The sequence below is a fragment of the Neolamprologus brichardi genome, chromosome 3 (genome assembly GCF_056152115.1).
Source record: "Neolamprologus brichardi isolate AB-2024 chromosome 3, ASM5615211v1, whole genome shotgun sequence".
NCBI lineage: Eukaryota > Metazoa > Chordata > Actinopteri > Cichliformes > Cichlidae > Neolamprologus > Neolamprologus brichardi.
The window spans coordinates 12346156-12362609 of NC_142106.1; the positions used below are offsets into that span (position 1 = coordinate 12346156).

Consider the following 16454-nt stretch of genomic DNA (forward strand, 5'->3'; position numbering starts at 1 on the left):
GAAAACACGTCTCACTTTCTGGGAACTGTAGAGGCTTACAGCAGCTGTTTTTAAAGATGAGCTCTGCAGGCACAGACAAGAAGACTGAAGTCAGTTTTCTTGCCTGAAGCAGAACCAACAATCAACCTTTTTGAATTAGAATGCAAGACTGTGATTGGCTCCATGAACCTGCATGGGCACAGAGTTGTTGCATTATTCAAAAAAAAAAAAGAAACGAGCTTGAAGTCTGATGTAATAAATACATAACATGTGCTACACAGAGGTGTGCAGGACTGCATTTAGCAGTCAACAGTGGTCAACAGACTGGTTCAACTGTTTGGAAGTGGGTCATTGACTTAGGTGAGGAGTTGATGTCCCCTGGCTCTGATGGAGGTTAAAAGTTTAGACAACACATCTCCTGTGATAATAACTTTTCAGGCACATCAGAAAATTGCTGACCATGAACATGCAATGACCAAAGTGTACCAGAGTGGGGAAACTTTTAGTCTCTCTGTAAGATTTACTCACATAAAACCTCACAAAGATCAAGACAAATCAAGTCACTGGCTTTTAATCATTTAAGTTAATTTGAACCCGGCTACTGAAGCCAGAGTTTCAGAAGGAACTAGTCAATGTTTTATTTCTTCATTGCCTCATGAGTTTCAATCTGTGCCAAGTTAAACTGAGAACAAACAATCCGACAAACGTTTTGATACATTCTCAATCATCCAGGAGAAATCCGACAAACGACTTTTAACTGAAAGTGGGTGGATCAAGACAGCGCACCTGCAGTTTACAGCAGTTGGAGCACAATTTGTCTTCTGATATAAGTTATTTAAAACATTTTAATGCCAATGTGTGTGTCTGAAATGAATGGACACAGTAGGGATTCTCTGTTTAATAAGTAGATAGAAGCAAATGAGTTTTAACAAAAATAGTTAAATACAACAGAAGCTTTGGGATCCTCTATAGGTCAGAGGTCAGATTTAATCACCATGAGGCTGCACATGTTTCATGCACACTTGTTTATTGTGTAGTTAGACACAAATTCGGGTTCATTTACAAACAGATTTGGGTTAAAATAAAGGTTATCTATAGTCACTTCTACAATAATAAAAAGTATGCATCTACAAGAGCACAACACATTAATACATTTTTTTTTTAATTTCAGGATTTTTGGTTTTTTATTATTATTATTATTATTATTGCTGCTATTTTATTGTTATTTTCTTCTTAATATAACTGCACACTTTCTATATGCTCATATAAAGCTGAGGAGCACAAGCCAAAGAATTGCTTTATGGGTAAATGTGGCTACACTTGAAACATAAAACAACAAAAGCCTGAGCATTTCCTACCACTGTGAAAAATTCATGCTTTAAAAAAAACCTGAAACTCAAACCTGGCAGGACCATCATACACACACTGAGGAGAATGTAAATAATGACAGACACCATGAACTCTGCAGAGGAAACAGGATTCACACACACCAGAGACAAACAGGATACAAATCGATCAAACTAAGCACTGATGCACTTATTTTTGTACTTTAGCAATATTTAGCTGCCAATTGTGATAGTAAATATTTATAGTTCTACTTCACAGTGCATTACTTAACATAAAACAAAATAAACATGGTCACAGAGGTGTTGTTGTAATAGCATATTCTTATAAATACCAAATCTGTTCAAACATGTAATTTTGATTATTATTATTTTTTTTTTAAAAATCTGCTGTATATTCTTAAAGCACTTAAAGTAAGTGGGTTTAGACATGTTCCTGTACGTTGTACCAGACACTTCATTCTTCTTCTCAGTGAATGAGATGTAACACCTTTAATCCTAAGTCTGTTACTGGGCTTCCCTTCCTAAATAACACAACTCTGTATCATCAGATATACCAGATTCTAATACCAGTTCTGTTAACACCAGTGTTGTGTTATAATAAATGACATTTAATTAATAAATGTGTTGATTTGAAAATCTTTGAGTAATTGCTTTGATAACTTTGGCCATAAAACACGCTCCAACACTGTAACACTGCTCTCACAGTCATCTTTTCGCCTTAGTGTATCATCGGTAACAGTGAGACAACACTGTCACCATGAGGTCAAACTGGGACATTACACCAGATAATTCTCATCCTCCAATTTTCTATTAAAAAAATACCTCCACATATTTGTAAACACTAAAAACATCTAAAGAGCAAAGTTTCTGACCATTTAGTTCAATTTTAATCATAAGGTGATAAATTGCAACAAGTGTTGCCCAGAGGCAGGCACGTGCAGAGGGGGGGGGGGGTGGCTAGAGGGACTTGAGCACCCGCCCCTTTCCTGATGGGTGCCCAAAGTGCCCTTTTGTTGAGGCAACTTTTAAAAAAAAAAAAAATATATATATATATATATATATATATATATATATTTTTATATCAGTATATATATATATATATATATATATATATATATTATGTGTGTGGGCGTGCGGAGTCCTGTCTGTGCCCCTCAACAATAATATTTAACTATTAATCACACTTTTGCTAAATAAAAGGATCTGGCTTGCATCAGTCACATGATCACATTTAACCAATGATCGCCCTTGATGGCAGAACGCGCTGGTTACGAGCCGGGAACGAGCTCACAAAGAGCACGCGCATTTTTTGCGGTCCGGAGCTGTAGGAGAAACACAAGTTAACTCAGAGACACAGACTGATGCGACAAAACCAGTAAGTAGGTGTACAGCGTACACTGTAGTGTATAGCACACAGGAGTGTTAGCTTATTATGTACACGTTGGTAAGCTGTCTTGTTGCAACTGACGAACTGAAACAAACGAGCGTGCTGTGTGTGCAACAGCGTGACAAACATTACCTGTCCTTTTATTAACTGCACAAGTAGTGCTGGTCATAGCTGCTGGCTACCTGTGTAAGGCTGTCATGGGTCTGTAGCTCTGTCACCGTTTTAGGGAACATATTTAGTTTTAAAGTAAGTTTCCGGGCTTTTCCTGCCTTTCTGGGGAGATTATATTTCACTAAAAAACGATCTAATATGCATGTCCACATAATTATGCAGTATTATAATTATAATATATTAAAAAACACGCGCTGTATTTTAAAGAACATACATTAAGAAGCAGATTATATTAGATTTATATTTTAAATAAGATAAAATTTGGATTTTACAGCAGTAAAATTATTGTATCTCTACAGTTTAAAATTTAATAAGCTTTGCCCCTGCACAGAGTGGATAGTGAAACAAATGGAATCATCATAAATACATTATTTCATATTTATTACTTCCCCCTCCTCATTGCTTTATTATTGTAGCTCTAGTAATAAATAATAATGTAAGGATTCTGGATCAGCACCATGATGCCCATAGTATATACAGTATTCTGAAGAAGGTCTAAAATGTCACTGTGTGTGCGTGCATGTGTGTGTTTTATTTAGATGGATTTAAAAATATATATTACTCATGATATAACATTGTCCAGACATGGCTGGTAAGGACATGAGGAGGAAACAGTAGAGCTGTGTGAGGCTACTAAAGGCAGTGATATAACATTTTTCTGTCATCATTTTATTATAGATTAAGTGCTGGAGTTGTTAGGTGTGGATAATTAGATTATAGTTTATTGCAATAGCAAGTTGTGCCTTGTTCTCAGATAGACAGCAAGTGGAGAGTGATATATGAAATGATGGGATGGAAGGAAGAAGAGAAGCAAAGAGTGATTCACAGGCAGAGCCTAATTTATTTCTCACAGTTTTTGTTGCCTTATGGTTCCAAGCGCTGTCACCAATCTTTGCATTTTGTTATTATCTCATGACACTTGTTTAATCAGCTACCATCTCTCCTATGGACTTTTTAATGTCTACAGTCTCAGATCAACACAGCCCTGCCCTTCCCATATTAGATTCTTGATGAATGTGTGTTGTTGTTATTCAGCCTGGTTCAATGTGCCCCTTTTTAACTTTGAGCACCCGCCCCTTTAAACCTCTCTGCACGGCCCTGCCCAGAGGTGCTTTATATTGTAAGGTAAAGACCCGGCATTTGAAACATGAAGAGTAATGAGGCAGGAAAATAAGACTGTGAGATGATCATCCATCATTTTTTAATGAGCATCAAACCACACAGAGGAATTTAGGACAAACATTTACATAATGTCCTCTTTTTCTTAAACGAAGCATGCAGTCAAGTAGATACACCTGCTAATAAACTCAAAAATTAAATTACATTTTTTTTCTGCTGCAGTAAACTAAAGTGTAAGAGCTACAGAGAAGATTTAAAGTGACATGTCCACACAAACCAACTCATTCATTTATCTGTCTGTTTGTGCAGGAAGAGTGCTGGGATGATGATCAGAGTGAGTGTGATGTCTTTTTTCAGGCTAACGTCATTAAACACTTCAAAACAATCTAGAGAGGTCAGAATTAATGCATTATTTAAAGTGAATTGCTGCCTAATGCTCTAGTTTACATACATACAGAAGTAGTGAAGGTGAGGCAGTAGCGAACTACAGTCTGAAGTCCTTAATGATTCTTCAGACTTCAGACCTGATGCAGATGCAGCTTCCAGCTCTGATGAGTGAGGCCTCACACCTGCATTCTTTTTTATTGACAAGCAGGGAGCAACTCACAATCATGGCAGCAGTCACAGTTTCCTGGTGACTTTCTGAGTCTTCATAGGTTATCAGTTTCCCGGTTTAGTTATAGTTTAGTTTAGTCACTGTGCTCCTGCCTTGTTTAACCTCTATGTCATCAGCCATAATAAAGGCTCACTTTCAGTTTAAATTCACTCCCGTCTCCTCACCTGTGTTCTGTCTCCACAGGCCGTGACAAATAGACTGGGATTGATGTGCGTATAATACAAAACTGGGGTGAAATCTTGAATATCAAGCACAAAATCTAAGCACTTGTGGTGGGTCTGCAAGGCTGAGTGTCTGATGAAAGATGAGACAAATGCCTTACAATTGCCTGTAATGTGTTCTTTTTTGAGCAAGAATAGGGCAGCAGACATTTTAATTATGTCCACTATATCAAAGTTATTTGAATGAATGAGAATGGATCTTTTGACCATTCAGGACCCCGCAGTAGAAATTCTAACTACTGGGTAAATGACAGGGAGATGACAAGAAACAGTTTTGGAGGTACTGTGGGCCAATTAGAGGAGAACCACCTTCCACCACAACAACCCCCAAAAAGCAGGAGCAGCATCTGTATGTCTGATGTGTGCAGTGGTATGGCTGGTATGTGACAGTCAAGAAATGACACTAGGTTCATCGCTGACATCAGGTGAACTCCAGGAAGCCCTGAAAAGTATGCCCAATAATAAGGTTTCAGGTCAAGATTTCCAGCAGAATTCTAGACAATTCTGGCACCATTATTCCACAGAATGTTGCAGGAAATCAACGAATATGGCAGACTACCATTAAATATGAATTCAGCCATCATTATTCTCCTGCTAAAACCAAAGCAAAGACTTTCCTACCATTTTAATGTTGATCTTAAAACAATCTGCAAAGCTCTCTAAAAAGATTAGAGAAGATAACCCATCTCACAATACATCTTGACGAACTGGTTTCTTAAAAGGGAGCCATTCATTAAAAAATGCACATAGATTATTTAATTTAATAGACTGTTCATGTAATAAAAGCACTGAAACTGCAATAGTGTCTCTAGATGCAGGAAAAGCATTGGATAGAGTTCACTGGAAAGTTTTTATTTGTAACTCTACACAAATCTGGTTTTGGAAACTGTTTCATAAACTGGTTAAAAATCTTATATAATTCCCCAAAAGCATCTGTCAGGCTGAATGACCAAACATCCTCCAGTTTTTGTCTCCAGAGGGGAACCAGGCAGGGATGCCCACTCTCCCCTTCACTGTTTGCAATTTTTATCAAACCACTAGCAGCAGCAATTAGACAGGCTATAATTATTAAGGGCATATGATGCAAGAGTGTAGAACATAAAATCTGTTTTTATGTGGATGATTTGTTACTTTTTCTTCAATTTTCACAAACCATTCTCTCTGGGGTCATTCCATTAATAAACTAAAAGACAGTTTACAGTGTACTTTATTGCCAGTTGAACCGTGAAATTGTGGGATGTAAACAATGTGTTTATTTGTTTTGTTTTCTTTTTTTTTGCATTTGTTTCTTAAAAGGTCACTACTGTTGTTTATACTGTCTGAATTAATGTGAATTAATGTGTACATATGATAGTTACTGTTGTCTCAGACCCTGAAAGACTGTTTTAGGCTGAGCCAGTGGAATAGTTAAATGTTGCCATTTCCGCTCAAAACTATAGAATTAAAACTGTGCTCCTCCGAGTACAGTCGGAGAATAAAAAAAGCCCACAAAAGAGTATTTCCTGTGTCCTGTCTCATTCCCCATGACCGGGCCACACCTGGAACTGGCACAGTTCACATATGAAGTCTTGTTACGTTCCTGCCTCTCCTTTCTATATATGTAGGCATTAAACCTTGTCAAATGTTTCTTCCTTCCCTCTATAGATTGTTGTGCGTGTTTTTGACAAGCATACTAATGTGGAGATGGAGGAGAAATTTCCAGTGATAGTGCCTGTAGATGCGTCTGATGGCCCAAAGCTGACTCAGAGCCGTGACACCATCAACGGCTCCAGTATGGAACAGATGTGGGTGTGTCCTCATCTCCCAGAGGAGTCCAAATCGTTATCAAACAGCCCTACAGACACAAAAACGTGAAAGTATAAACAACCAGACTATCAGCAGTGATTTAACTACTTTAAGACATCTTTGAAAATCATTTACAGTATATATCACAGAATTTAAAGGCCTTTAAAATCACAGAGCATACAGAGAAAAGTACTAAACTAAACAGCTTTTGTTTTTTATGATGTGTATTGTATTAATAATTACATTTCATTATCCGTGTCTTTACCACACATTTGCCACACAGGTGTAGATACTGTAGGTTAAGTGAATGCTTAAATTGCACTGATTAGAATATACTGGACATTCAATGCTAAGATTCAGCGCACTGTGTTAGAGGCTGGGATTTGATGAATACATCATATATACAACCTTTGATCATCGTTTATGTCCAGTTGAGAATTAATCTGTGCACTCATATGTTCAACTCACAGCTGTTATTTTAATCAGCCTGTCTCAGTTGTTTTAACTCTAAGTATCACAAAGTAATGTGGTAACATCTGGACTGACGAGTTTACTGTCAGCATTTTAATCGCTAGTTTAAAGGCTGTAGGTTGCAGCCATTGCTCTAACACTATAAATGTAACAGGCCTCAGTGCTGGTTCTAATAGTCTGTTGTGATGGGATTTCTGGCTCTTTTTAGAGAACCGGCTCTTTCGGCTCCGAACCGGCTCTTCAGGTTGTTTTGTTGCTTTAATTAATTTATTATTAACAATAATATAAAATTATGCACAAAAGGAATTTGTAACCCTGGAGAGTTACTAAGGGTTTTAGTGTGTTATGAGTAATGTTAGTATTTTGAGTTCACTGTTAAGTTTTATTAAGTTAAATTATTTTGTTGAGAATTAATAAAATAGAAGATGTCTATAATGTCCTGATGGTCCTTGAAGTATACAGGGGGAAGTACCGCCTCCTGCCGTTCACTGCGTAGCAGCTACGGATATCAGGAAAGAGGAAGAAAAGTCCGTTTTTTCCTCGTGGAAAGCGTAGTTGCTTTTATTCAGTCGGATTGTACGGTGGAAATAAACTATCTGGAAATTGTTGTTAACCAGAAAGGAGCTTGTTACTGCTCGGATTCTTCTGGGTGAGTTAATTTGTTGTGAACAAGAATATTGTGAGTTTAAGCCACTAACGATGACATGCTAGCGGCTATCGTGACTATTGCTATTAGCCATGTGGCTGTACATGTGTGATTGAAAGGATTAAACTGTATGTTAGAGTTTGTTAGCTTCCTTTGACGATGCATGTAAAGATTGTAAGTTATATGTATGCTGTAGATGTTGATATGTTCCCATATCAATCCTTAGTTGTGTTCATTGTGAGATAAATACAGTTTAAAGAAAATGGCGTTATGTTTCTTTGTAGTTGTGCTACAACGCTGCACCATCGCCATTTTGAAGCTCCAGGAGAGCCCATTTTATTGGTTACTTTGGTAAGAAGTTATCATTGTCTATGTTTTGGAATATTCTGTCATTCTTTCTGTATACTGGAAAGGTAAAATGCTAATTTGTTAGTATGTATGAACGAAACATAAGAAAGGATATATGTATAAATGACTAAATATAGATTTTTGAATGTTATTCTGACTGTGTTATAGAGGTCAGTTTTTTTTTACTTGGGAGTACAGTTCAGTGACGATCCAGTCCAAAGATGGCGAGCCACCCCTCCAGGATCCTTGAGATGATTGTTTTAAGAAGAGAACTAAATTCTTTGGACGAACCGTGAACTGTACAAACTCTACTTAAGTGGTAGGACAGATTTGCACTTCATTCCTCCTTTGCACATCCTGCAAGGAGAATCCTCATTGCATCCCCTGGGGTTGTGTGTTTTTTGTTTATTATTTTCCATGACTTGGGCCCAATTTTTCCTTTCATTTACTGTTATTGTTTTCATTGTATGTTTGTGAGATTCTTTAATTGTGAATACAATTTGATCAAACCAAGTTCTCAGAGCGTTTCATTAGTCATCCACTCTGCTCCAGTAGTCGAACCTCAGCTATTGGCCCAACACACAGGTAACCATTTAAATCTGTATCCCAAGTGTTGAATGGGGTGTTACAAATTACTAATGTAAAAAAAAGTGGTTTTATTTATATATGTTTATATATAAAAATATGTAGTGGCCCCTAGAGACAAAACCCATACAAACTCCAGAGCAAATTTCTAGCGTTAACTGAACTTTCAAAACAGAGCTACCTAGATCACTTAAATTACACAGTTGAAAGCATATGTGTATTGTTTGTGTATTTATACACAAGCACTCATATATATTCAAATAATAAAAAAAAAATAATCTTTGTTTACCTGTCACTACCACACACCAAATCCGGTCGTTGGTGCTTCCTGGCTTGTGTAGCCACCAGGTAAAAAAAGCGCAACACTGCGCCTAGCATCCTGGAGCACTTCTGTTGTGTTTTGTACGTGTTTTGGAGTTTGTACATGCTTCGAAGTTTGTACGTGCTATGGAGTTTTTACGTGTTTTGGGTTTTTTACGTATGGCGTTTATTTTTGTGCCGCTGTTCTGAGCGCACGTAAAAAAAATTGCAGGTGCAAGTGTTGCATTTTGTGGAGAAATTTAGTTTGAGCAAAGAAAAGCCAAGTTTGAGTGAACAAAATTCATTCATTGTATTTCAGTGTTGATATTATCCACACACACACAATAGCAGGCCCTCTCACTCGGTTTTTGCATTTGCGCTCGCTCGCAATGTGTTGCTCGCGCTCTCAACATTTCTGCCTGTGCGTGCTAAACTCTTTCTGTACACCGTTATATTTGTGCCAAAAAAACAGGCATTCACAGACTTGTAAGGCTGTTTTGGTCTCCAATTAGCTCGAAATGACGAAATGCAATATCCCAGAATCCATTTCGTCCAAAACGCAAACGAGGCAGTGGCTGAGAAACACAGAGTGGCGGAGTTTGAATTATTACTCTGATTGGGTCACAAAATAAACTTTTAAGTTATTTTCAAGCGAGAATGTATCTGTGTAATCTTCAAATGGCTTTATTGGCAATTAGAAAAGCTATAAAACACTGACTTATTTAAAACATTTTTCTAGGAATTGTATAGATAGTGTTATCATTATTAACTTTCTTTTACTTTTTCCAGGTCGCAATAAGAAAAGTTGTTTCTGACAACTGGTTCGGTCTAAGGTTAATTCTTGGTGAGGTTTAAGCGAAATCTTGGTGTTGATACTACTGGTGGTTTGCTGGTTGGCCACAACTGTGAATCCTGGTAGATGTGTTGCAACAGATTGACAAAAAGAAATATTTATTAGTCCTGATGAGCAAAGACTGCAGACAAGTCTTGACAAAAAAAACAGACAGACAGTATTTCTTGTACCTGCAGCATGCAGGTTCACGTGTTATAAGAATATTGTTTATACTCTTTATGCACAGATGTATATAAATAATACTACATGCTTTCATTGTGTGTATTTGTAGCTCTTATAATCCCGCTAAAACTCTTTGAGGGGAAGAGTTTTAGAGGTTTAATGTCTTTTTCCAGACATTAAACCACATTTAGTCGCTGTTTAATGTCTTGCAGTAAAATAGATATGTTGCCCCTGCTGGTGGGGAAAAAAACACGTGAATATCTGCAACTTTCAGGGAGGTTTCTCAGCAGACACCAGCGAGCACAGCCCGAAGCGACTTTGCTTGTTTAAAATTCCGCTTGGGTGTGCCGTCTGAGAAACGCCTGCCTTTTTACATTGATAGAGAAGTGAAGCAATAGACAAGAGACAAAGCTATTGAGTTAACGCACTTACACTAACCAGACTCCCAACACTTGGACGCAGGACAAAGTCAGTCTTCTTTTTTTTCCAATAATGGGGAAAGTTTTGATTTCCTCCACCTACCTAATGCTGGTAAGTGCTCCTAGTTTGGTTTTAGAGCACTCCTACATGATTGATACATGTTTACTTTCTCTCACTTTTGTCATCCCCAGAAGTATTAAAACATTTAAATGTGACAAGTCAGTTTGAAACTCACTTTCACCTCCAGATCCTGTCCTGTGTGGAGTCGTGCTTTCAGCTGAGATCTCTCTATGTAATTGTACCTGAAATAATTCCACCTGGATACCAAGTAGCAAAAGGTGCCGCTCTGTTTATTTGTGTTATTCCCTCAGTTTGAAAAAGTGTTGCCGAATAGCCAAATGTTTTGTGTTTTATGTCTCTTTTTATCTTTCACTTTCTCGCTTTTCAGTTGAAACCGTCGGCTGTGATGCAAAATCAGTGCAGTTAACTGTGAAGGACCCGAGTTTTACAATAAAAAGTAACGGAGAAGTCATAGCTTTAACGTCTGTCTCAGTGGGAGAAGGAGGACGGATATTTTCTGTGTCTGCTTGGGACAAGACTGGACGGGAAAGGAAGATGGAAGTTCACCTTGTCCGCAGTACAATGCCGAAAAGACACGTAAGGCAACTGCCTATTGTGAGTCATTTATACAGGTCAGAAGGCACAGTCCTTTTTTTTTTTTTTTTTTTATCTAACATGTCTGAACTTGTTGGAATGTCACAGCGACGAGGCCAAGGCTCCCTGAACCGCTCTAAAAGACGGGCCTGTCGTTTTCCGATGTCTGTAGTCGAGAATTATGAAGGGAACTATCCAATACTCCTTGAGAAGGTGAATTGAATGTTAAATTTATATACGCCCCCCATTTGATCTGATTCAGATTACATTCAGCTGACATTAATGTTATTATTTTCTTTGATGTTATGTGTTTGAGCTACAGTACCATATTGTAAACTGTGTACACTTTTGATCTATTTCATGACACTGTGAGCTGAAAGAGCCCACAGCAGACTGCTTCATGATAAACTCGTTATGAATAACAGAATCCTTTTTTTTGTTTTTGTTTATGATTTTATTTGGATTCTCCTGTAGCTGGTGTCAGATCACTCAGCAAGCCATGATATGTACTTTACTATTGAAGGAGAAGGAGTCGATACGTATCCAACTGGAGTGTTCAGTATGGACACAGACACGGGGGATCTGCTCTTGCTCAAAAAAGTGGATCGTGAGGAGTTCAAAAAATATAATGTGAGTGTGAAGATGACGCTGATTTAGAAGATTTGTAATGAGTTCCAATAATGTTCCACAGTCATCTTTAACGGGTGATTTATCAATCATTCAAATAGCTACAGAGTATTTGTTCCTCTACTGAGCATGTTTGTTTATTTATTTATTTTTTCATTCAAGCCTGGAACTGGCACAGTTCACATATGGAGTCTTGTTATGTCCCTGCCTGTCCTTTCTATATTTGTGTGCATTAATCTAGTCGAATGTGTGTGTATGTTTTTTTTTTCCCTCTATAGTTTGTAGTGCGTGCTTTTGACAAGCATACTAATGTGGAGATAGAGGAGAAATTGCCCCTGACAGTGATTGTAGATGATGTCAATGACAATGCTCCAGAGTTCGTAGGCCCTTTACAGTTTACAGTTCCTGAGCACTGTAGTGCAGGTGAGAAAGACAACATACAGTAATAGATGATTCTGTGGTATTTGACTTTCAGTGCAGTTGCTCTAAATGATTATGGGTTACAATACAGGGACTGTGGTGGGAGTGGTGAGTGCAACTGACAGAGACCAAATTGGCACCGACCATGTGAAGATTAAATATACACTCGTATCTGGATCAGACATGTTTACCATTCATCCAGAAACAGGTGTCATCACAACAACAACCAACACCCTAGACAGAGAGGTGAGCACTGCCTCTGCATCACTGATACCTGTGAACTTTAATTGAAAATCGCATTGAAATAGATGATGCAAGTGCTTTACAACATATTTTTATTATAATACTTTGTAACATTTCTTTTAAAGTTAAAAGACAACCATGTGGTAACTGTAAAAATCCAGGATATGAATGGTGCACCAAATGGTCTGTTTGCCACATCGACAGCAATAATTGCTCTGAGTGATATTAATGACAATCCACCAACCTTCATGAAATCATCTGTAAGTGTTTGAAAGAAGTGTCAGTTTGTAATTTGGCTGAATAACTGAAATCATATCGATTGATTTTGGTATTTTTTTTCTACTTATTTCATCAAAACATTGTCTTTTACTAACATAATTAAACGGCAATTATCACTATGCTGTGCCCTGTGGTCCTGCTCCTGATGCTCTGTGAGTCTCCCATTGTGATTAAGTTGTAAGGGTTAGATAGGGGTTCTCTTGTAGTTTGCTCATTGCATATTAGGAAGTGAACACTATTGCATACACCAGTGTAGTGTATAATGCTGCTATGCTCATTCTTGTGATGCCTACCACACATAAAAGAACTCTTTGACTTCTGATTTTGAACACGCCTGCTTTTTGTTGCAGTCCTGCTTCTTGCATTTTTCTGTCTAACAAGGAGAGAGAAATTGCAGCTTAATGAACCAGGAAACACAGGAAGAATCCCACTCATATCCAACATAGACGTCCCAGGGGACAGCACGGTAAGGTTAGTAATGTGGAAGCACCGTCTCAGCTTACAGTTATTCACAAAGAAACCATATTTGCTTCCCCCCACCCCCTTCGGCTTTGTTTTATTGCTGCTTTTGCTTTGATTGAAGCAAGTCTCATCAGTCGTCTCCGTTTCGAGACTGACCAAACACTAAATGGTTTATGTTAAGGGTGTAATGATTAATCTTGGCTTGAAAGAAAAACCTCAAACACCATTGAACGCCTGTTGGTAGAGGTTTTCTGTAAAACAAATGGTCGCTATATACATCAGGTAATTTTTTTTTTTTTTTTTATGATTACAAACATGAGTTAAATCCCATTTGTAATATTGTCTTTTTCTCTAAGTCTGAATAGTATCCTGTGCAAACCTCAGCATTTCTCAGCTTTTGGTAAAATATATTTTGTCTTTAAATTGTTGGTGATCTGTTAGCCCGATGTGCAATATCTGACCAAACTGCCTGTGTCTTCTAGAAACTGATCCAAATGGGAACAAAAGGGCAATACGCAGACGATATCATTCACTTCTAAGGTTCTAAGGACGTGGCTGTGTAACTGGCTCTATCAGATGCTGCAGTGATAATAATGAAAACGATAACCTTGACTTTCTGAATACATTCGGATGAAAGTTAAAAACTCTTGCAAAGGTCTGCAGAAAGAAACGAAAACAGTCACTCCAGATTAATGCTGTTTACTTTAAAATGTAAAAGATGCAGATTGGGTCTGAATAGCTTGTTTCTGGGGTAAGAAAAAAAAAAAAAAATTATATATATATATATATATATATATATATATATATATATATATAAGAACAAGCAGGTGTGTATCTGCTATTGCTGTTTTTTGCTTTATTTCTTTGCTGTTATTGTTGTTGTGAGTTTTTTGTTGTTCCTTTGTTTGTATTTTTAATGTTAAAGTGGTTTGGGCTAAAAACTAAGCAGATGCTGTTAGTTGTGCATACTTTGTGTTGTATGGCATTAGCAACATTTCCACCACAGGAGCTCCTTACCAAGCAATCTTTTGGAGCTTTGGAGCTCAAGGTCTAAAAAGAATAAATCATATCTTTATTTTTGGAGGGCAGAGTCTTTGGTGCAGGGACCTTTCTGGTTGGAAAGCAATTTCTCATAAAAATCCAACTGTTTTCGGGGTATACCACATAAATTGTTGATTATCATTAACTTAAATTAATTCAGAAAGCTGTTAAGGGAAATGGAAAAAAAAAAAAAAAAAAACTGGTTTTGCTTTTTTTATATGTAAATGCACAATTTTGCTTGCACTCAAGATATTGGTGGGAGAACATACAAAACCACCTTAAGGGAACCTTTTAGCTCTTAGTTCATGGACTAGAAGTTCTGGTTAATTTGGGTTGAAATTCAGCTAATCATGTTTGTCTGTATATTAGTTAGTAGCAACTATGGTATGTTTTACTCTTATTTTTATTTAAATCATTGTCTGCAGTAAGAAAGTGCATTTTTTTTTCCGCCTTGTTGCTTGTTTTTATTGTTATTGATTTTCATCTTTGCAGATATATTTGAAGTAAAACAAATACATAATGAAAGAAAATAACTGCCTAATATTTCACAATATGTAATGTAAAATTAGACCTTCATAATGATCTATTTTACTCAGTGTTGATTTACTCCTGCTGAATTTCCTAATGGCACAGAAATACTGTGTTACTGTGTTTTTATTTCAACTCCCTGACTGTCAAATGGGTGCAGGTTATTGAAACATTTCCAACAGTAGTCCTGTTACAATCTGCACAAGGGCAGAACTGGAGAGGTAAAGTCTTACTGCCTGAAACTAAATACAACTGGCTGCACAGTGAAAACCCAGTAAAAAAATAAAAACAAATTGAGCAATACAATGTGTGTAATGTTCCACTATCTGAACTTAAATTTGTTTTTTTGTAACCATTTCCTTTATTGCCTACTTTCAAAAATGCTAGTGAACAAGATGCTGTAGTGACTCATCGAATGATGCTACTGACCAGCCAATCAGTGGCATGCAGTCTGACGGTGTCACACTTTAGTACCTGTTTGGATCACTTGGAAATCTGGCTGAGCACGTACTATAACCTGATGGCAAACCCTGCAAACCACGCAGAGTTGATCCAAGTAGGTACTAATGGAACAGGAAATTAACTGCCAACATACCGTCATGTAGGCACCTACTATAAATTCTGAAATGTGGGAATAAAACATGAAACTTGAACAGGAACTGAAGGAAAAGCTATAAAAGATATTGAAAAGAGACATGCAAGCTGAGTGGCTCAACGTCTTGGCTTTGTTTTAAAGTTTGAATGGTGTCTGTAGGTCAACGTTTGTGGAAGTAAAGTTGAAAAGGGAGGTGGAGATTCTCTCAATTGAAATACATTATAATTTTTTGTTGAATAAACTTGAATATTTAAAAAAAAAATAAAAGTTAGAAATGAGAAATATTCTACTCAGGCAACATGAGTAATAACTGTGGCATTCCTTTAATGCACTCTCTAACCTTGCTTGTTGCTTTTTGAGATTTAGACTACCTACCCCATGAAGTAAGATTCAAAAACACAACATGCCCTGCATGTTTGTGGAGCAGACCCAAAAGCAAACACAGGAGAAATGAACTGATGATCAAACCATTATTACGGCTAATATTAAGAAAGAAAAAAAAACAGTAAAACAAGTGAAACCTATACTGGGACTGAACTAAACAAACTATGAAGACAATAACATGAGACATAAGATGAAAACTCAACAGGTGTATGTAAAACCTTGACGTGAAGTACTTCAAACATGACATGAACCTGAACTGTTGCAAGCAAACACTCAGTGACCTGACCTGACTTGACATGGTGACATAACAAGGAGGAGAGGAAGACAGAGGACTTAAATATACAGGAGAGTAATGAGGGAAGTGGAAACACCTGAGGAAACACAGCTGACACAAATGAACATGACGCCACAGGGGAAGCAAAACTAAACCTACTGAAAATAATAACTAAAAAAAAAAACACTTTCAAAATACAACAGGAAACATAATGGAGACTTGACAACACAAGCTTAGACAATGTAACACAGGGAGAGAATAACGCACTGAGATAACTGAAAGTAAAAACACTGAGGACAAGACAGACTACATAGAGGAGAGGAAAAGACTCATAAATCAGGAGACATAGATGAAACAAAATCTAGAATAAAACTCAATTACTCCCTAACTGAATTATAACACAAGAACTTAATCGCAATCTACACAGCAAATTCAAAAGTGTTAAATGTTTTGGTGTTAGTAGTCTTAGAGTTAATTTTACTCTAAGTAGAGTCACATTCTTTTGATGTAACTCTGAGGTGTAAAATGATAGTAGTTA

The 16454-nt window shown here is 37.2% G+C and overlaps 2 protein-coding genes across 2 annotated transcripts in view; one reads left to right on the forward strand and one right to left on the reverse strand.

Annotated features, from left to right (window-relative positions):
- Positions 1-16454, reverse strand: part of LOC102781435 (uncharacterized) — a 159825-nt gene that overhangs the window by 73457 nt on the left and 69914 nt on the right. The gene's annotated exons all lie outside the window — the stretch shown is intronic.
- On the forward strand, positions 10383-12625 carry LOC118455689 (desmocollin 2-like protein). Its single transcript, XM_087839491.1, has 8 exons — positions 10383-10520; positions 10657-10747; positions 10858-11066; positions 11172-11276; positions 11538-11693; positions 11969-12113; positions 12202-12356; positions 12479-12625. Exons 1-8 carry the CDS (start codon positions 10482-10484, stop codon positions 12623-12625), a joined length of 1047 nt encoding a protein of 348 aa, XP_087695617.1. The 5' UTR covers positions 10383-10481.